General features: G+C 31.6%; 6 protein-coding genes across 11 annotated transcripts; 4 read left to right on the forward strand and 2 right to left on the reverse strand.

Annotated features, from left to right (window-relative positions):
• Nucleotides 1–306: 306 nt before the first annotated feature.
• On the forward strand, nucleotides 307–2,346 carry LOC143423539 (uncharacterized). Its single transcript, XM_076894929.1, has 6 exons — nucleotides 307–414; nucleotides 474–710; nucleotides 814–1,002; nucleotides 1,098–1,539; nucleotides 1,748–2,039; nucleotides 2,221–2,346. Exons 1-6 carry the CDS (start codon nucleotides 324–326, stop codon nucleotides 2,338–2,340), a joined length of 1,371 nt encoding a protein of 456 aa, XP_076751044.1. The 5' UTR covers nucleotides 307–323; the 3' UTR covers nucleotides 2,341–2,346.
• Nucleotides 2,347–4,689: 2,343 nt separating this feature from the next.
• Nucleotides 4,690–7,779, reverse strand: Snx6 (sorting nexin 6). 4 transcript variants are annotated; one of them, XM_076895907.1, is made up of 11 exons: nucleotides 7,493–7,779; nucleotides 7,315–7,365; nucleotides 6,954–7,169; nucleotides 6,749–6,870; nucleotides 6,540–6,676; nucleotides 6,120–6,427; nucleotides 5,863–6,045; nucleotides 5,679–5,696; nucleotides 5,096–5,159; nucleotides 4,928–5,013; nucleotides 4,690–4,857 (listed from the first exon to the last, which is right to left on the reverse strand). In XM_076895907.1, exons 1-11 carry the CDS (start codon nucleotides 7,496–7,498, stop codon nucleotides 4,807–4,809), a joined length of 1,242 nt encoding a protein of 413 aa, XP_076752022.1. In that variant the 5' UTR covers nucleotides 7,499–7,779; the 3' UTR covers nucleotides 4,690–4,806. The 4 variants fall into 4 exon arrangements, with proteins under 4 accessions (XP_076752022.1, XP_076752024.1, XP_076752021.1 ...); XM_076895909.1 differs by lacking the exon at nucleotides 7,315–7,365; XM_076895906.1 differs by lacking the exon at nucleotides 7,493–7,779 and having other exon boundaries at nucleotides 7,315–7,486.
• A 449-nt stretch (nucleotides 7,780–8,228) lies between these two features.
• On the forward strand, nucleotides 8,229–10,376 carry LOC143424093 (ER membrane protein complex subunit 2). The gene is made up of 8 exons (XM_076895918.1): nucleotides 8,229–8,458; nucleotides 8,925–8,970; nucleotides 9,049–9,162; nucleotides 9,247–9,397; nucleotides 9,473–9,616; nucleotides 9,699–9,855; nucleotides 9,918–10,013; nucleotides 10,087–10,376. Exons 2-8 carry the CDS (start codon nucleotides 8,937–8,939, stop codon nucleotides 10,258–10,260), a joined length of 870 nt encoding a protein of 289 aa, XP_076752033.1. The 5' UTR covers nucleotides 8,229–8,458; nucleotides 8,925–8,936; the 3' UTR covers nucleotides 10,261–10,376.
• Nucleotides 10,377–10,471: 95 nt separating this feature from the next.
• On the reverse strand, nucleotides 10,472–13,112 carry LOC143424086 (tRNA (guanine(10)-N(2))-methyltransferase TRMT11). Of its 3 annotated transcripts, none has more exons than XM_076895901.1 (9): nucleotides 12,689–13,111; nucleotides 12,555–12,620; nucleotides 12,237–12,467; nucleotides 12,020–12,154; nucleotides 11,679–11,942; nucleotides 11,474–11,612; nucleotides 11,204–11,402; nucleotides 11,002–11,128; nucleotides 10,472–10,915 (listed from the first exon to the last, which is right to left on the reverse strand). In XM_076895901.1, exons 1-9 carry the CDS (start codon nucleotides 12,752–12,754, stop codon nucleotides 10,754–10,756), a joined length of 1,389 nt encoding a protein of 462 aa, XP_076752016.1. In that variant the 5' UTR covers nucleotides 12,755–13,111; the 3' UTR covers nucleotides 10,472–10,753. The 3 variants fall into 3 exon arrangements, 2 of the variants coding, with proteins under 2 accessions (XP_076752016.1, XP_076752015.1); XM_076895900.1 differs by having other exon boundaries at nucleotides 12,222–12,467; nucleotides 12,689–13,109; XR_013101876.1 differs by having other exon boundaries at nucleotides 10,786–10,915; nucleotides 11,002–11,114; nucleotides 12,222–12,467; nucleotides 12,689–13,112.
• A 761-nt stretch (nucleotides 13,113–13,873) lies between these two features.
• On the forward strand, nucleotides 13,874–14,383 carry LOC143424036 (uncharacterized). Its single transcript, XM_076895844.1, has 2 exons — nucleotides 13,874–13,920; nucleotides 13,963–14,383. The coding sequence occupies exons 1-2, from the start codon at nucleotides 13,874–13,876 to the stop codon at nucleotides 14,357–14,359; spliced, it is 444 nt and encodes a 147-aa protein (XP_076751959.1). The 3' UTR covers nucleotides 14,360–14,383.
• Nucleotides 14,366–18,991, forward strand: LOC143424081 (uncharacterized). The gene is made up of 2 exons (XM_076895890.1): nucleotides 14,366–17,000; nucleotides 17,203–18,991. Exons 1-2 carry the CDS (start codon nucleotides 14,496–14,498, stop codon nucleotides 18,865–18,867), a joined length of 4,170 nt encoding a protein of 1,389 aa, XP_076752005.1. The 5' UTR covers nucleotides 14,366–14,495; the 3' UTR covers nucleotides 18,868–18,991.
• Nucleotides 18,992–19,954: the final 963 nt, after the last annotated feature.

Consider the following 19,954-nt stretch of genomic DNA (forward strand, 5'->3'; position numbering starts at 1 on the left):
TGGCGGAAATTATCAAAAGCGCAACGAGATCGAACGCTTTCCTTCACGGTGTAAGCACGATTTTCGAGCATAACTACGTTAAAGGCTTGATCTTGACGCATTATTTAGAAATACTCTTCGCACTACACGATTGAATCGTTCGTTCCTCGATGAAGACTAAATTCAATTAGTACAAGTTTACAAACAAATAAAACGAAATAGAAAAACTATCCGTAGGTCATTTGCAATGCTTAATTCGATCGATCATGGAACAAGGTATTAAAGGTACAATGTTTTAATACAGTCGACGTTAATTGATTTGAGAGAGTATAATCATATTAATAATGTTTAAGGAAGGTAGTGATACATTGCAAATAAATAGCAGCGTCATCAAAAGTGTGCAAATAGAAGTTATTAAAGCGCTACGAAGTAAAGGTATTAATATGATCGTTACGTTAAACGTCGTATTTCTACATTTCGTTACTGATTTTTAGAGTACTCGCTAAATACCGTAAACAGCTTTGGCGAGAATTTGTTACATATTAGCGCAGCGAATGGTTGTCTTGATATTATAAAGGAAATTTTACAAAAACCAGATGCCTGTCGATTAATCGATAAAAAAAATAAATTTGGTTGGACACCGTTGATGTTAGCAATTCGTAACAGACACATCGAAACGGTGAAATATCTTCTAGGAAAAAATGCCAACGTAAATGAATCAACTTATCTAGGTAAACGTATTAGGAAATTTTCATACGTTCGACAAGAGAAGTAATTCTGAATAAGAATAGAAAAATTACAGAACTAAAAATTCTCATATCTGTTCATTCGCAGGTATGTCGGTAATTGGATTAGCAGCTGCAATAAATAAAGATATGTTTGAAATTGTACACAAAGCATGTCCATCAGCATCACTAAATTCTATGAATGATAATATTACGCCGCTTTGTATTGCTGCTATGAAAAATGATAAAAATTTATTTTTTCATTTAATAGAGTTAGGATTTGATATTTCTAAGAACAGTAAGGCATTATGTTTTGTACAAAGTTGATTAACAAATAATTACGCATAATGAGTCATTTGTATTAGCTTTTTTTCGTAATCAATTTTTTAATAGATGACTACACTGATATTATGATAAAACAATCGATAGTACCCGAAATAAAAAATTTAGCAAAACATCTTGATATAGAAGATTATTGGAATGATAATTCAGATAATATTCTTGTGGAAACTGATAAGTTAGAATCTAATATTGACGACTGTAACAACAATTTCGTGACAAATTTTCAAAATTTCCTAAAACCATGTACATTAGACTTAACCACAAACCAACTAAATGCTGCCCAACATAGTTTAATTTCACCAACATTAAGTTGTGCTTTTAATGAAATACTACCTACTAGTCCAAATATATATTTTACACAAAATGAAAACATTAATAAAATCGACTTTAATATAACACATGATGCAGAAAAGAAACGAGTGATTCAAAATCAAACAAAACTTGTCACATACCCAAAAAATCAGAATAGTTCAGCTCAGCAACCTTTGCAAAGGTAAATAATATAATATAATACATTAAATTGTTTAAAGAGCCAGAGAGAGAAATGATGAACATTCAGTTCTCATTATTTTGCAGAAAATAGAGAAAATCAAATGCTAATTAGTCGAATATGTATTTTAGCAATATTATTAAATAAAAATTTAAAGTAATAGTAACATTACGTTAAAATCTACTAAAACTGTGTCTTTTTCTTTTTAAAGATTGCAATCTATTCGTCCACCAGATTTAAACATTCAAAGTGTAGAAGAAGAAGAAGAAGAAGAAAACCTCAATACTACTATTGGATACGTGCCTGACTTTAGTCCATTACGTTCACCAAATGTACCTTCACATATAAACGACGAAAATGTATTTGGAGACAGTACTCCAACACCACCACGTTATAAAACACCTCCAAAGGGAATGATTTTAAATTCAGAAGAAATGAAATTGTTTGTTTTGTTGAAAAGTTTTGGACTAAGTCAACACACGGCCATATTTCTAGAACAAGAAGTAAATATATTACAATTATATTTTAAATTTCAAGCAATATAATATTGATTAATTTAGCTAGTAATAAAATTAATAATTTACTTTTTTTTAATATGTATTGTTAACGTAAATATTTTTCCTCTTCAATATGTTGTATTTTATTACTTCTTAAATTTTATTACTCTTGTACAATTTATTTTAGGTGGATTTTGACTTGTTTATGACTCTCACCAACCAAGATTTAATTGAGATTGGTATAGAAAATGAAGCTGACAGAAAAGCACTATTGAATGTTATAAAACAGACTACACAACATCAATGAAGAAACGTTTGTTGTAATCAATTTTGGTATTTATATGTAATTATTTTATGTATTATATACAGGGTAATTCACAACTCAAAAGCAATAAAAAAGTTCATATAAACCTAGGTCCAATTTGCAAAAATGGCAAAGAAAATTGGGATTTTTGTATTTTTTAGAGAAACAGCAGTTCCATTCATATTATTGATTGCATCTTTCAAACCGTAAGTCCTACCAGAAAATTACAAACAATATTAAAAGTGCAATAAATTTTCTATTAAAATAGTCCCTATTCTACCCTAAAACTGGAAAACAGATGTAGTAATAAAAATTTAAACTTATCTCAGGAGGCAAGACTTATAAATTATGAAAACTTGTATCTTCTATTTAAGTAATTATTTTAAACGTGAAGGGCAGCAAATTTGACAAAAAGTTCTTTCTTCATTAAGCTTCCGAATGATATAATCAGTTTTTCAGAAAACTGCAATTTAAACTTACTAGTTTTATTGTAATTTCTTGTATATTTCCCGCTTTAGAAGTAAGAGAGAGAAGGATATATATAAGAAAGCTATAAGACAAAGTGAGACAGATATTACCCACCCTCCTCAAGAACCCCTGGCGCCATCTCTGTGAAAAGTGCTCAAACTGGTCGCACAGCGTTATCGACAGCGAAGTAAACTACTGAAGAACTAGCGCCATCTCTCGGAGAAGTGCTAGAACTAGTCGGGAATTAGTTTCAGTACTCTCCGCAGAGATGGCGCTAGTAGTTCTTCAGTAGTTTACTTCGCTGTCGATAATTATGTGCGACCAGTTTGAGCACTTTTCACAGAGATGGCGCCAGAGGTTCTACAGGAGGATCACCATCATCTGTCTCACTCTTTTTTATAGCATCTTTCTCTCTCTTACCTCTAAAGCGGGAGATATAAATGATTCATCGAATCAATAATTATTTATTTTACGTATTACTTTAATATTTGTATACATGTTTGTTAACAATTACCATTAATAAAAATATTAGTAATAACAAATACAATATAATAAACGTGGTATAAATATAATCTTTAATTTTCAAACACATCATTGACTTATGAATATTTGACTTACGATAAAAAATACAATATATGAAATATATTGTCCATTAAATATAAGTCGTTACTAAATTTTCCTCGAAAGAAACAATATAAAAAGGAATTGTATTGAAAGAAACTTTATTTGATGATTTAAAAGTTAACGTGAAACTTGATTTCTATGAATTTATGTTTATGCAATATAAAAATCTTTTCAATTATTTTTATTCAAAGAAAAAGAGAGGGACTGGAGTAACTATTTTAGTAAATGCGCAGGATCAGATCGTGTATAATTATATACCTAATCCTAAGGTCCCTTTATACTTGTGATTTTATAATTGGAATTTATTGAACAAACAAAATATTGTAAATTGATTTAACAGTATACAACGTCCTAATCTATATGTAAAAATCTTAAAAGTTTACATACGTATGCTAATCTATATATATATAATGATCTTGTAATTTGTATAGAACTTATTGAGGAAGAAGACGATATAAAATAATATATATTTTTGTATCATTACAAATTTCTTGTGTTTGCATATTTTCCAACTTTTAATTGCAACAGAATTACTCAAGTACTTTTTTTCAGATGATTTGTTCATTACCTTTGTATACGTGGAATCGTTGTACATAGGAAGTTTCATAAAATGTGATAAATCGTCGAAATAAAAGATTCTTTAAATAAAAATACAATTCTTGATATCTTCATATTTTACCACAGTTAATATTCTCAATGATTAATAATATAATTAAAACATTTAACATCAATATAATTGCGATACACTGCATTGCAGTATTTTACTTTTCCAACATTTCTTATGTACATGAGCGTTTTAGTATTTCTTAGATATTCACATTCTTTATTATCTTTAATAATTAGTTTTATACAATTTCCAATTTCTTGCAATTACTTTTTTCAAAAATATATATACACGAAGTTTTAAGTTATTTCATTTTCACATCACGAATCTCTTATTTCCTGACTGTAGCACATGTTAAAAAACGCCTTATACATATTTACTTACATGTAGAATTGAAAAAATCTTGTTTGTTTACAATACATTAATATAAAGCTACAAAAGAACTCGCTAAATGCCAACATTTTTATTATATATATTGAGAAAATAAGAAGTATTTCGTTAAAAAATTATATTAAAAGAACTCATCCGCTTTTTAAACGTAAACAATTACAACATACATTTAATTTGTATAAGCTAAAAATATTAAACAACGCGAATTTCAATTTTATGGAGTCCTTTTGCAGTTAATACGATTCTCTTTTTTCTGATAATATAAATCTAGATAACAAAAAATATATATTTTACAGTACCATTACATTATTATAATTTTAAATAGATTGTTATCTTTGTGTAGATTACACGGTAACCTTCGCAACGAGAATTATAAAACTGAATCACTCTTCTCGCAAGACCGTTAAACATTTCTTGAGCAATTCCGCATGTGCCTGAAAAATAAAATAAAATTTTTCTGACCAGTTATATAAGAAGCACGCTAAAAAATAACAACATACTTACTTTTGCATGTTTTATTTCAAGTTCTGCTAATTCAACTAAGTTTTTTCTAAAAGCAGTTACCCTCCTTGTTTTAAAATCCATTAGTTCTGCAATACAAATCCAAGCATAACTTAATTTATTACAATTATTTATTAAATAAATTAGAAACAAATTAAAACTATTACTCACCTTCCTTTCCTTTCTCTGACATCTGTTCGAATTTTTCACAGGCTTCTGTTTGAGCTTGTTCAGCCTAAAGTAACAAAACGAAAAATAATTTTAAATTCCATACATGTACAATACTATTAATATCTAACAATATTCCTTACAATATGAAAACTTCTTTTGTATCAAATATATATTATACAAAAATAAAATGAAAACACTCTTCCTATTTTTCATAATTTTTTGGCATTAGTTGCTTTTCTTATTTCTTTTATCATTAATTTTTAGATATTTCTTTTAAAAAATAAAATTCATGCACATGTACTTTATGCATGTTTTATTAAACAACAATTTTAAACATATTTATTAATATCAATCAATTGTTTCTTCTTCAATAACCACTTGTAGCTACTAAGCTACAAGTAGCTACTATGTTATAGTAATATTCCTATGTAGTTTTAAGAACCCTAGATAATTTAAGCACTATGCAAGTAAAGTATTTTAAATGTTCAATATTAGGACCGATAAGTTTATTAACCAAAAATGACATATAAAATTATTATATACTATAACAAGCAGGCAAACATACAAGTCGAGAAAAACACACCTCAGCAACTTCCACTGCCTTGATGAGCAAGAAAAATTAAATTTTTAATTAGATACCAATTGGACATTGCATAGTATATATGTACATATATTACATCTATTATAGTTAGGGCATGTACATGTAATCATTTGTTACATTCTAAATTTTATGCTTAGTATTAACATATGTGAAGGAATATACTTACAGCGTGAACATCCTTGTTTTTAGCACGTGCTTTTTCGAGAGCACGATTTGCAGATTCATATGCATGTAAAGCTTTCAATCTTCTGAACAAAAGCCGTTTAGCAGCAGCCGTATCCCTCATGTAGTAACGTAGAGTGTCTGATAATTTTAAATCTTCATCAGATGCTACTCGTCCCTCTACTTTCTATTACATTATAACATTACAAATATAAATAATATGAATAAATAAACATAGTAAGGTAAATTCACAAGCCTTACCCTTAATTTCTCAAACATTTCTGCGATTTTTGTTAAAAATCTCTCCAATTTACCGGTATCAGTTGTAGCTAATTGCAAGAGATTTGTAGAAATTTTAATATAGGAATCTGCTACATCTTTATGTTTAGCCGTTTGTCGATCTGCGCGAGTCGTTGCTTCTTTTAAATTATGATGATAAGTGTGCAAAAATGACATTTCTTGATCGAAAAAGTCATTTACATCTTTCACAGTTGCTGATAAGTAATATTCATCTGTAGTGGTAGAAAATGATTTTACTAAACCACCAAACATTTCCATCTTATTTTTTCCTGAAAAATAAACAAGCAATTATTCACTTACATCTTATTCATTACACAAACAATATAACCAATTCTAAAGAGAGATAGAGAACTTTTTATAACGAATTAATAAAACTTTTACCTCTCACACAAAGATCTTGATCGTATTCCAAAAACACTCTTAAATTATGATCATTACGGAAAACTGGATGATGTGCTAATCTAGTTAAAAACATTTCGTGCATAGCGACAGTTTTTTTAAATGTTGCTAAATATTCACTGCAAAAATATCAATATGTTTTTTCATTCATTAATACCTTTAGTGCATTTAAATGTTTCTGTACAACTTACGCCTCCAATTCTTGTTTCATCTTATTAAATTCCTCACGTGTCATGTTACCCTCACCCTCTCCAAGTTTTTGCAACTTTTCACGAGAAGCATCGAAATCTGGTCGTGGTGGACAAGGAGGAATCTAGAGATACACATTTATCCTGTCCATTATCGGAGATTACGATTAAATGTTAAACACGAGAATAAAATGGGAAATATACATACAATATAACCAGCATATTCGTCGTTTTCTTCAAATCGATCGTGTAACCATACAAATTCCTCATGTTGCCTTACAACTAAATTGTCTGGCTTTTGAAACTCGGGTAATGTAGTTGTTGTATGTACGGTAAATTTAACTTTATCTTTTTCACTAAGAGCATCTGAGATATCCACTTGTAACGACTTGTCAGAAAGATCTACATTGTCGGCATGTATTATCTGTAAATATAAATTCTACAGTTAAAATTATAAAATCGTGAATGACGAATAACAATGTTGGATACAGAAAAGTTCGATTACAACTAAACGTAATTTCGTTTAACGAAAATAAAAGAAAATTAAAAAAAAAAATGAATTTATCTACCTTCTTAGGGGGAATGTTATTTAAAATGTCGGCAGTATCACATATGCCGTCCTGAAACATTTTATTTAATTAAAAACTGTCTGAAGGATGCCTACAATAGAGCAAAACTTATTGCACCGGTATTAAATTCGTTAGGAAGGAGGAGATCGGTGGACAAGCGATAACAGGTTCCACCTACCATCATGGCGTCCAGGCGTTTCTGACACGTTCTATGTTTTATAGTACACAACTATAAGAATTAAACCGATAACGATCTAAATTCTATAGTCCGGGAGCTATTCTTATACATTCAAACGAAATTATTTTCCTTCTACTTGTATATATTATACCCTTCGGAAATAATCACCGCAGTTGAAAGTTTCACGCTGGTGTGTATATGCATGACACGCATTTGTAAATTAGAATCATAATATATTAAAATATAGTATACTTAAAGGTATACACATGTTGCCAAATCAGCTGTGAGGAAAAAGAATTAAAATGCAATCGCGATACATAAAGAACAGTAAAGATAAAATCAATTTTTAACAGATTTGAAAATACTTTTCTGACACACTTACCAGACATGTAAATAACATTCGTCATTAGATCTCTGTTAAAAAAACAAGTATAATAACGTGCCTACTAAATAATAATATATAAAAAACTCACTTTAAATTTCACAGAGAAAAATGTACAGCTGAAAAATATTAATCACAGCACAACATATTTGTTGAACATTATTAGGACTTATTACATGTACTACGAGATAACTTTCTGAATATTCTCAAACTCATCAACCTATATGCTAATCACTTTTTGAATATGATGAAAATAATAATGAAAGTTTATATTTTGGTAACACATTATGAAATAGATATTGTTTTTCATATTTCTTGCTTATTTTCTTACTTATAACTTCGAAAAATGATATATTTGAGATTTATCAATGAATAATTAATTATCTACAGTTTCCGATCCCTGTTAGAACAGTTTTCTTTCAGTCTATGTAACCTAACTATCTACATAATCGAGACTAATTGCGATTACGTGTATCTTCATTTCAATCAATAATTTGACATAAGTTTATTTAAAATTTTTTAATTATTTTTCCATAAATTTCAAGCACATATACTTGTAATATTTCAGGCCCTAAGATTGTCTGGTACGTACAATTATATGTTACACTCAAAGTTATTTTAAAGCGTATTATAATTAATAACCATTATGTTTACTCATAAATATATGTTTCTTTTAATAGTTTTAAATTCATTTCAATGTTTTTTTGCATGTATACTTTAATTTAACGTGTGTACGTTAATATCTGTTTCTTCAGTTATTTAGGTTATAATAAAGATTAAGTAATAACGTTAGCAAATTTTTAAATTAAATGTAACTGTATTATGTTCAAATTAATGGTATAATAATGTATAATATATAATAATTCTTTTATGAACAATTCTTTCAACACATAGTTACTTGGTTAACCTTTTTATGTTCACCTTGTATTACAAGTCATTACTGTATGACTTCAACTATTTTGTACATATATATCAGTTAAATATATTCTATGGACATACACATATACAAATCTACTGTCCAAATGTTTTATATTTATTACTTTCTTCAAGATCTAACAAAAAATGACTGGGCAATATGATAAACTATCTTGGAAAGGTAAGCTAATTAAAAGTATATTTTAGTTGTTTCTAATTCCTTAAGTGAAATTTATTGAACAAACTTTTTTACGCGCAGAAATAAGGGACTTATTTAGAACATGGAGAGAGGATAGCGAACGACGAAGTAAAGATGTAGTAGATCTATGGGAGTCTAAATTAATGGGAAAAATTGATCAACTTGGCAATGAAAGTATGATAATACGATTTTATATTACCAATTATTGCGCATCAAGTATCTTTTGTAACGCTTTCTCTGCATATAACTTTTACGCAGAATATCTGGTTTTGGAACAAGTCTGCATAGCTGCATTGGATTGTTATCGACCTTCTTTAGCAGAATATTGCATTAAAATACTAAAAAGGGAATTTCCTAGCAGCTTGAGAGTCCACAAATACCATGCTATGCACCTGGAAGCATTAGAAATGTAATTATTGAAACATATGCATACAGTTTATATTGTATAAAAGAGAGAACGTACACACATAAAACATATTTGTAGGTATGATGAAGCATTGGAAGTTTTGGATTCTATCATAAAAAGAGATGAAACCAATGCAGCACCAAGAAAAAGACGTATAGCTATATTGAAAGCAAAAGGCCGAATACCAGATGCTATTAAAGAACTTACAGAATATTTGAAGAAGTAAGTATCTAGATATAATTTTGATATCTTAAAATTATCACCTGGTGTATTAACAGTGGATAATGTCTTTCACCTACTATAGATTCATGAGCGATCAAGAAGCATGGCATGAATTATGTGATTTGTATTTACAAGAACAAGAATACTCTAAGGCTGCATTCTGTATGGAAGAACTCATACTGCATAATCCACATAGTCATCTAATTTATCAGAGATATGCGGAAATAAAATATTCTCAGGTAATCTCATTGAAATTACTATCTGAAGTTTGAATTTCACTGAAATATTTACATGTATTTAGGGTGGATTTGAAAACATGGAATTAGCAAAAGCATATTTTTGTCAAGCTGCAAGATTGAATCCAAATAATATCAGAGCCTTGTATGGTTTATTATTGGTAAGGATTACAACTTTTCATAAAACATTACTCTGCAGCATCAAAGTATCATTGCCAATTTATTTCTGTACAGGCAACAAATAACATTGCTACATCACCTAAATGTCCTTCTGCTAAAAAGAAAGATGCAATAAAATTAAGCGAGTGGGCAGCTAATCAAATTGAAAAACAATATGAATCAAAAGTTTCAAACGAAAATATTAAAGCACTGGAAGGATTACTAGGACAATTGCAACTCGAAGTTTAAGTATACAAATTTATATCTATATACATGTTAAGTACTGTAACATATGTAAATGTTCACTCCTTACAATCTATATACGTATATATAATTTATTATTTAATTAAAAACTTTTGACGTAAGTATCTTTTAGTGGGTGAAGTAAATTTATAAATACATTGACGAATATTTACTGTCCAAAACACAGCAAAACATTATTTACCAATTAAACAATTTTGATAATCAACTAAAAAGTTTGCTTCTTTTGGAAAATTTGTATCAAAAATACGTTATTAGAAGAAAAGTATTCCATAACTATTCTAGTGATTACTTAAAATTTTCAAAAATATTTTTATTATCAGTTTAAAATTTTTCTTATTATCAAATTTATTGTACAATTCTGCACGTGTTATGTGTAATTATTTAATTATGTCATTATAAAAAGTAACAGTTTAACAAAAACCATATTCCTAAATTTGGAGGAAAATAAATGTTTGTTACACATAAAATAATTACAGAGTCATCTTTTTGTATTTTCTTTATTATTCTGTTCCCAAAGCTGTCTTTCCTTTGCTTTTTCTACAGCTTTCTTCATTCGTTTTTCCCTTCGGCTTTCGTTACGTAACGCAAAATATTTTTCCCGAAAATCGACTATACTCGTAGAAATCAATTCGTCTGATTCCTGGAAGGAAAGATATAGAAATTCAAACAAATTATTTTTATAATATTTTTATTAATCAGTTGCACAACATATTTAATCATACACACCTTTGGATCTTTTACTTTTTTATAAGTTAGTAACCTGCGACTAGTATAATTACTAAGTACTTGTTCCGAATTAGCTATCAATTCTAAATATGGATGTGATGGTAACTGATCCTCTGAATATTGATCTCTGGAAAATAAAAAGTAATCGTTTTTCTTTATAAAAATTATATATTTAAAACATTGCTAAAATAATGGCATTTACCTGAATAAAGGAAACCAGCATACTAATTTGCCATTTATTTTAAGGTGCTGAGCTGAGAAGTTTAATAAATCTTTGTACATTTGTGTTAAATCATAACCAATTTTAGATGGTATGTGAGATGATGCTTGATGTTCTTCAATCACTGGATTTGGTTTAGTTGTACCTATTCTTTCTGTTGCTTCTCTTATACCATAAGGAGCTACAATTATTAAAAAAAACTGAATTATTTGCAGTAAACATTATAAAATAATAAAGAAAAATTATACTCACGGTCTGTAATTATAGCATCTATACACATATCGGAACGCCATAAAGGATAAGAAAAGTCTGATACCACAACATCAATATAATATGAACTTTTTCCATACTGTCTCATATTTGTGGCAATGCTTTCATCTTTTTCTCTAACCTAATAATAATGTTAACAATTTAGTCAAGAAGTTAGTTAGAAGCAGTAGTTAAGTAAAGAAGCAACCTTTTGTGATATTCTACTAGGTCGTGTACGTCCATGGAGCATTAAAAAATCTATATCTGTTCCTAATGTATAACCCCCAAAATGAGAAGCGGCAACTAATAGAGATCCAGTACCAACAAATGGATCAAGAACTATATCTCCTTTTTGAACTTGAGCCTGGTTTGCCATTATTAATGACAATTGAGGATCCATAGACGTATTACCTATAAATTTCCTAGTTTTTAGCGATAACTTTTGTATTAAATCTCTTTGCCCACTTGTAATCTAAAAAATGTAATATGCAACATAGCATATATCATACAATGGATTAACGTAGCACTATGATATACAATAATACCTACCCATCTACCAAAAAACAATTCATAAGGTTCTTCAGGAATGTTATTAGGATTTAATCCATAAAATTCAATGTAAAATAATGTTGTGTCTGGATTATTTAATCTTACTGGTCCTTCCAATGGTAAATAACTAAAAGACTTTATTGCGCATTATTTTTACTGTAAAATTGGTTTGACACAGCTAATCTAATTTACATGTACTTACCTCGATTTTGTTTACCTTTTCCCGTTGTGAGAAATGCTTGCAAAATGTTTCAACTATTACTTTAAAGGATTTCTGCGGATTGCTATATTTTTTTATCTCTGCAATTGGATAAGCCCTCAATTTATTATGTAAATCTTCTAGTTTTTTACTATTGGCCCACAACTCTATACAAAATCTAACACAGACTGCTCGGCTTGAAATATCATGCGCTATACTCTCTGATGGTAAGTTAACTATCCAATAAGGCTGTGATACATACGCATACAAATTATTTATAAATACAAATGATGGTATTAAATTATAAAAAACGATACAGTAATTATACTATCTTACATGTTTTTTGAATTTAGGATAAGCGTAGGTATTTATACCAAACATGCTAAGGATAGATTCCATTTCCTAAAAAGAATAATTATATTAAAAATTTTATTGTAAAAGAGGGGAATAAGAATTAAATAAAGAATTACCGCTGCACGGAAATCAATATGTTCTTGAGCAAACCAAAAAAGATACTTTCTTCCTTGGCTATTCATTGTTCTTGCTTTGTATAATTATACAAATTTACACTTTAATTACATTATTTAAATTATAATATTAAACATTTATTATGTATGCTTCAATACTGAAATAATCCTTGAAACAATTCCATGTAAATTGATATAGTATTGTAATTTGTATTCTTCAAGAGATAGAAACATAATAAAATTTATTTAAATAATACATAATATTTCAATTAACAATTTAAATTTACAAGGAGGTAAACCTTTTAACTTTGACGTATATTATTTTACATATTGACAGAATTGCATATGTATGCAAATACAAATATTATATAGCAACAGTGTAGCTATATAAGATCTATGATCTACAACACAACCAACGCGTGATTACACAAAAAGATTCTGTTCACATTACGTATACCTATATGATGCGCATGCTTAATCCAAACCATAGATAAATAAGTGTAGTGAGTAGGTTATTATGGAAAAATTATGTAAAGATGAGCTATTAAATGTTACAGAAACACTTCATTCCTCGCGATAGATTTAAAAAATGAAGATAGAAAAAGAAACAAATTTGAAAACCAAAGCAGAATAGGAAAAACCTTGGAACAACTTTTATGTAGAAGAATATAAATTTTGAAGAAAGGAAATAAGTCGAGTAAACAATGTAATTACATATAAGTGCAATAATATACGATAGAGGTATTTCTTAAAATATAATCACGGTCGTCTGTGTAATCTAATGCATTAAAATTGTTTAAAACAGTCGGCAAAGTGGAAAACGATTATCTTATAATCGGTAGATCTAGAAGATTATGGCTAATATAACAGTGTACAAGGGGGCGCTACATTCGTAGTAACACTTCTTGTTGTTCTCATTCTAAGGTGGAATACCACTCGTCACTGTTTTCTGTTGTGTTTTTAGGCTGGAATCGGGCGAAAAACATGCCGTTTCGATAATCGAATGAGAAACAAAAGGCTCTTAAAAAGAGTTGTTCTACCCAGGTTCGAGGGAAGTGCTCCATTTCGAGCGTGTGTGCACAGTGCAGGTGTAATTTAATAAGAGCAGGGGAGGCTGGCGATTTAATAGGATATTGATTTGTCCGCGACTGCCTTGCTGGCTCCATCGCACACACGAACCAGGTAGCCATGAACGTCGATATTTTTGGGGCCCTGCCTGGTGCAACGTGTCGGCTGTACATATGTCGTGCTCTGATCAGCTTGCATGCCTGATAAAGCCGAAAATGCAGCCAGCCATCAACGATATGTGTTAATGATATTAGTCAAATTACGGGTTACAACGACTACATCTACTACGATCTTAACGACCATCACGACGGCGACCAAAACGGCGACGACGACAACGATAACGGTGACGGCGGTGGCGGCGGTGACGACGAGGACGACGACGACGACGGCGACGGTAACGAGGACAACGACGGTGACGGCGGCGACGACGACGACGACGGCGGTGGCGACGGCGACGACGGTGACGACGACGACGACGACGACAGCGACAGAGACAGCAACGGCGGTGACGACGACGACAACGACGGCGGCGGCGGCGGCAACCACGATCACAACCGCGACGACGAAGGCACCGGCAACGAGCAAGACGATACTTGCTACGAATAAAACGAAACCGACAACGGCAGTAACAGTAAGGACGTCAATTATAAAAAAAAAAAGTGGTGTTACTACTGCACTGTGGATATTTTAAGAAGAATTTAATTGTATTGGTTGTGTTCAATGTAATAGTTGGAAAAATTAAATGTGTAAGCAAGATACCTCGGACACAACAATGGATGCGACAAATAATGGAGCACCTGGGAATGCAGTGGCTTGTCCAGTATGTACCCTCTATTTACGCGAGGGTATCAGCTTACAAAGACATTTGGACACTCATCCGAAGGAGCAAGTCATTGAAGCTCTTATTAAAGCCAGTAGTAATTCTTCGCAATTGCAACAAACTCAGTTGTCACCATCAGCGCATCCGGCATCTCCAGCTGTACAATCACCTCAAACTACGCCTCAAGTTGCACAGAATACTCATCTATCCGCTCAATCTCCGTATCCTATAGGACCTATTTTCGAGTGTCCACCAATCGGTACCGTGATGCCACCTCAGTTTGCTTCATTTAGTTATCAACAATTTGTAAATAATGGCACTATGATGATACCGCAATATGCAATGGCTCCGCAAGCTAATCAAATGATGCAAATGCTGTATAATCCGTACGGTATGTACCAGCAGCAACAAATACCGACTGTTCAAATGATTTCACCTGTCACGGCCATACCAAATACAGCCAGAGTAAGGCCTGTGGTAACTATGGCTGGTGAAACAAGCTGTAGGACTGCCATTGCTGTACCTGTAAATAATTCCGAGCCAAAACAGATTTTACCTGAAATTTTACCTGAATCGGAACAGGAACCTGAACAAGTGCTACCAGACATCAACCTTCCAGTTTCTCCACCGTCATTAAATGAACATAATTCTATGCAGCAAAATGAAAGTGAAACTAGTACAATTACAATAGAGCAGGAGGAGGAAGAACCCCGTAGTTCAAGTACATCAGAGCAGCATACTACACAAAACGAATATGATAGCATTCCAAGATCATTAACAATGACTTGTAACGTCGACGATACTACAGACGATAAAGTTGAGAGCGTACTGCCGGATATCGACGATGGAGACTCTTTGCGTGTTCTTACTACAAATGTTCAATGTAAGCCTGTTCATTATGAATCATCAGACATCATACCAGAATATGTGCACAGATATAAAGATGATGATGATAACAATGAAGTTATTGTGCCCGAAATAACACCAATAATAACAGAAACTAGGACAGAAGAAGCAACTAATGAAAAAGTTCCTCGCAGAGAAGAAATAAGGGAAAATGAAGGTACCTCAGCAGAATCGCCTTTAGAGAATGCAACAAAGGAACCGGTTCGACCTGAAGTAGAACAATTAGAGCATCTTTTAATTGCTATCATGAAGAATGAATTTAACAATACATCACAAAAGGAATGCAATTTTGTGGATGATAATAGGAAAAGTGAAGATACAAAGAGAAGTCCTCTGAGATCACCTCAGAGATCGGAGAGTGTAATTCATGATATCACTGCTAATAATCCCAGTGAGCATGAAAACAGTTGTAGACTTGGTATAGAAGAAGTAAAAGTTAGTCAGGTTTCGGAAACTAATGTAGATAATGATAAAAATAAGAGTTCTTGTCTTTCATATCGTTACAAAAATAGTTTATCTGCCCCTGCATCGCCTATTGTACAAAGAAAACCTTCTAGAACTTACTCTGTTCGTTCTGAATTCGGTTCAAATGAAAATCTTAATCCTTATCCAATTGGTTTTGATGCAAACACGCTGCAAGAAGATGAAGATGACGAAGATGAAAAGAATGAAGCGGAGGATAATTTTGATGAAGCAGATATGGAGATAGAAGAAATATCTAGCCCGTATACTCCTTTTGTTAAATATGGTGAGAGTGCAGATAATGTTAGATCGCATACTCCATTATCCACAAGCAGTGGTATTTCTGTATTAAGGGTCAGAAAGGATCTCAGTAAGCCATGTTCCCCTGCCTCTGTGCACTCATTTTGTCATATGGATGCTAATGGTATAACTCATGACGAAGAAAGCAATTTAGGAATAGATGCATCTCTAGAAAAAGATCCTATTGATTGTTCTGTGGTTGAACAAGATGTAAAAGCTGATCAATCAGAATTTTCCTTGTGTGAAACTGAGAAGAAAATAGAAACAAATTCAGCATATCAGTCTGGAATTACTGAACATATAAGTTCATTTCCTCCAATTCACTCGCAACATTCTCATCAATCAACATCGATGGACGAATCATATAATATACAGAGTAAAAGTAATAGTCATGTGAATTTGTCAGAATCTAGTGACATTGCAAGTAGTTCTGATTTAAAGAGTTTTCATTCATCTAAATCGATTATACAAAAGCAATCGGTGGAATTTCTTAGTTTGAATGAAGATGCCCATGCAGGTCCAATGAATGTGTTTGAATTTGACGGACTTCAAATCTTAGTTCCTAGTACATTCATAAGTGATTCTTCGCAAAAAGCTGTTAGCGGAATCAGCCAGCAATCTATGGCAAGTAGTGAAGGTGGAATAGGTGTGGATGAAGAAGTTAAAAGCATTAACATGAGAGCCGATGAGACTATGCCTCCTAGAGGTGAACTGTCAGAACAAGAGAGCAATGGATGTACAGAACAATCCGCTTGGCAGGTACATATATATATATACATAACTTTTACATACAGATAAGAAATGAATAAGTTTGTAAAATACATAAATCTTCTACTAGGTATTATATTGAAGTTTAAAAGTGTGAAAAGTAATTTCCATACAATTTAATTTTAAAAATTCGATACAGTATTTGTTTCTCTTGCTGCTAAACTAATATTTATTTATGTTTTCATGTATTTAGTTGTATGCTGGTCAAGAGTCATCGCGGATGTCAACCTCTTATGACTTGATGGCTCGTGAAAGTTGGGAAGAATCTGACGGGTCGGACAATGAAATTGGAGGCCCACTATTAGATAGCAGATCTTTAGCTACGCATTTTACGTCAAGTTTATTTTTAGATCGAGATAGAAAAACTCCTACGAAAAGAACGTTCAAATGTTATCATTGCCCCGAAATATTTGATTGTCCGAAGGAACGCCGGGTACACAGTACTACTACGCACAAAGAGGCTGGACCGAGCAGTAGTAGAGAATCTACAGATCAACCAGAAGTAAAGGATATTAAGTTATTAGATGGCCGTATGAATGTGTTTGAAGATATTTTTGTACCAGGTTTACACGTTCAACAAGTCTATCATCAACAACCATTGTTGCATCAACTTCAACCACCACAATCATCAGAAGTAACTACGAAAATAGAAACGGATCAAAAAATCGAGACGCTAGTTATTCCGTCAAATATCGAAGTGATTTGCACGCTTTGCAATCAAAGATTTAGCTGCGAAAAATCATTACAACTACATCATAGAAGAGTACATATTACGGAACCATCGAAACGAATTCGCGAGAGCACCAAGTGCCAGATATGCCATGAAGAATTTCCTTCGGTTCTCTTATTCAATGCTCATTTAAAAATACACCCGTTAGAATGTAGCCAGTGTGGAAAGTATTTTTATAGGAAACAAAATTTCAAATTACACATGAAACGACACTTAGGAATAAAACCATTTCCATGTACCGTTTGCGATAAAGCATTTTTAACGAAACAGAAATTGGATGAGCATACTAATGGCCATACTGGGAACGCGCCCGTTAAATGTAATCTGTGCAATGAAACATTTCGTAGGTATTCAAATCTGACTCAGCACAAGAACAGACATCATCTGAATATAAAAAAGAAATTGAAAGATTACATATGTCATTGTGGTGAAGTTTTTCATACGAAAAAAAAATTGGCTTGGCATAAAGAAACACACGATGAGAAACCGAAAGCGTGTACATACTGTAACGAAAGATTTATTCACATGGCCAGCCTGACCAGACACATGCGCCGAGCTCACAACAAAAGATTCGTTCCAGATGCTCAAAGAGAGAGCGAGAATGTCGAATGTCCCGTATGTAAGTGTATTTATTTGCGATCTTCCTTAGCGGTACATATGCGAGTTCATAACGGTGAGAGACCATATGAATGTCAAGTTTGCTCTAAAGCATTTAGTACTAAGTGGAACTTACAATTGCACAAATGGACTCACGCTGCCCGTAGCACCAAACCTTTCAAGTGTAATCAGTGTAGTGGCGCGTTTTATCGGCACAGTGATTATACTGCTCATATGAATTCCCACAGGAACGTACGCCCTTATACCTGTAACTATTGCGGGGCACAGTTCATACGAAAGTATAATTGTTTAAGGCACGTCAAAGAACACGAGGAGAACAAGGCATATACGTGCGATGTTTGCAACAAAACTTTTCATAGATCGTATTATCTAAAGGAACACTTGAGAGTACATTCAGGTGCCAGACCATATACATGTCATATTTGTGGAAAGTCTAGCGGAACGAAATCCAATCATAATAAGCACGTCAGAATTCATCATGCTCGAGAACCTGTAAATACCGAAAATTAAAGAACGAACGGGATTTCTTATTCGATTTTATCCGGTACCGATATTTTAAAATGATTGACCTGTTATCTCTTATTCCTTTACTTGTTCAAACATTTTACCTTTGTTTAAAAACTAACGAAAATCATTTAACAGAAAACAAAGTGACGAAAAGAAAGTAATATATCCATATATATTACGCTGTTTACTCTTTTAAAAATCTCGTTCGTTTCTATTATTATTTTCTTAGGTATATATTAATGCAGACATTTTAAACTTGAATTAACTGCTGGGCGTTATTAGACGGTATTCTAGCAGAATAAATGAAGTTTAATTTGTCTTGATTACAAACAAAAAAGACGATTTTACGTTTTATTGTACATTGTGCATTGTATGTTGCACTTCGTAAATTTTCGTCATATAGTCTGCTAAATACAATGACTCGAGACTGTAACTACTTAAGATAATAAGAAATTTTTAACAAATATTAACTGGTACATATTGTCTGAAGATTTGGATAACTTCCATAAAGGAAGACTATACGATGAAATGCTTTTTGCCAACTTACACTAATTAACTATTAGATAATAACTAACTAACTGATCAATATTACGAAATCATTAAGCACTTTTTATGTGTTGACCGTTGTACGAAATTTTTTACAATAACTCTTTTACACAAATTACGCATATTGCTATTTTATGCAATGGTATTGAATGTAAGAAGGAACAAGGTCCACATTTATTTGCGTTTAATTTATAACGCATAAGACCCTACAAATAATTTAGCGCATTATTAATTATCGCAAGGTAGTTACGGATCTTAGTTATTATTCTTTTATATTTATATATTTTGCAAAATATATAATAATTTTTATTGCTAATCGTAATTCCAAGACTGATCGATGTTGGTTCCTCATATTGCTCTCAGACATATATGTAATATATTAAATATATGTAATGTTTTAAGTAATTAACAAGATTTTTAAGTCTAATGTACAATCGTCTGTACGATTATTTGAAATATTTGATGTAGCGGTAATGACAAATTGCTTAATAGTTAATTATTTTATATTAAAATATTTGACCAGTCATATATCATTTGAATCCAC

Source organism: Xylocopa sonorina, chromosome 5 (genome assembly GCF_050948175.1).
Source record: "Xylocopa sonorina isolate GNS202 chromosome 5, iyXylSono1_principal, whole genome shotgun sequence".
NCBI classification, from domain to species: Eukaryota; Metazoa; Arthropoda; class Insecta; order Hymenoptera; family Apidae; genus Xylocopa; species Xylocopa sonorina.

What these genes read in the sequence shown, in the direction of transcription:
- LOC143423539 (XM_076894929.1), top strand. Translation starts at nt 324, where the DNA reads ATGTTTAAGGAAGGTAGTGATACATTGCAAATAAATAGCAGCGTCATC. An exon ending in ATTTGATATTTCTAAGAACA is followed by an intron (nt 1,003 to 1,097) that starts GTAAGGCATTAT and finishes ATTTTTTAATAG; the next exon opens with ATGACTACACTGATATTATG. An exon ending in CCATATTTCTAGAACAAGAA is followed by an intron (nt 2,040 to 2,220) that starts GTAAATATATTA and finishes AATTTATTTTAG; the next exon opens with GTGGATTTTGACTTGTTTAT.
- Snx6 (XM_076895906.1), bottom strand. Translation starts at nt 7,374, where the DNA reads ATGTTTCAGGACGGCATATGTGATACTGCCGACATTTTAAATAACATT. An exon ending in ACGAATATGCTGGTTATATT is followed by an intron (nt 6,871 to 6,953) that starts GTATGTATATTT and finishes GTGTATCTCTAG; the next exon opens with ATTCCTCCTTGTCCACCACG. An exon ending in TCAAGATCTTTGTGTGAGAG is followed by an intron (nt 6,428 to 6,539) that starts GTAAAAGTTTTA and finishes TTTATTTTTCAG; the next exon opens with GAAAAAATAAGATGGAAATG.
- LOC143424093 (XM_076895918.1), top strand. Translation starts at nt 8,937, where the DNA reads ATGACTGGGCAATATGATAAACTATCTTGGAAAG. An exon ending in CACCTGGAAGCATTAGAAAT is followed by an intron (nt 9,398 to 9,472) that starts GTAATTATTGAA and finishes ACATATTTGTAG; the next exon opens with GTATGATGAAGCATTGGAAG. An exon ending in CCTTGTATGGTTTATTATTG is followed by an intron (nt 10,014 to 10,086) that starts GTAAGGATTACA and finishes ATTTCTGTACAG; the next exon opens with GCAACAAATAACATTGCTAC.
- LOC143424086 (XM_076895900.1), bottom strand. Translation starts at nt 12,754, where the DNA reads ATGAATAGCCAAGGAAGAAAGTATCTTTTTTGGTTTGCTCAAGAACAT. An exon ending in AAAAGGTAAACAAAATCGAG is followed by an intron (nt 12,155 to 12,221) that starts GTAAGTACATGT and finishes TGCGCAATAAAG; the next exon opens with TCTTTTAGTTATTTACCATT. An exon ending in AAAAAGTAAAAGATCCAAAG is followed by an intron (nt 10,916 to 11,001) that starts GTGTGTATGATT and finishes CTTTCCTTCCAG; the next exon opens with GAATCAGACGAATTGATTTC.
- LOC143424036 (XM_076895844.1), top strand. Translation starts at nt 13,874, where the DNA reads ATGAACGTCGATATTTTTGGGGCCCTGCCTGGTGCAACGTGTCGGCT. An exon ending in CCTGGTGCAACGTGTCGGCT is followed by an intron (nt 13,921 to 13,962) that starts GTACATATGTCG and finishes TGCCTGATAAAG; the next exon opens with CCGAAAATGCAGCCAGCCAT.
- LOC143424081 (XM_076895890.1), top strand. Translation starts at nt 14,496, where the DNA reads ATGTGTAAGCAAGATACCTCGGACACAACAATGGATGCGACAAATAAT. An exon ending in CAGAACAATCCGCTTGGCAG is followed by an intron (nt 17,001 to 17,202) that starts GTACATATATAT and finishes TCATGTATTTAG; the next exon opens with TTGTATGCTGGTCAAGAGTC.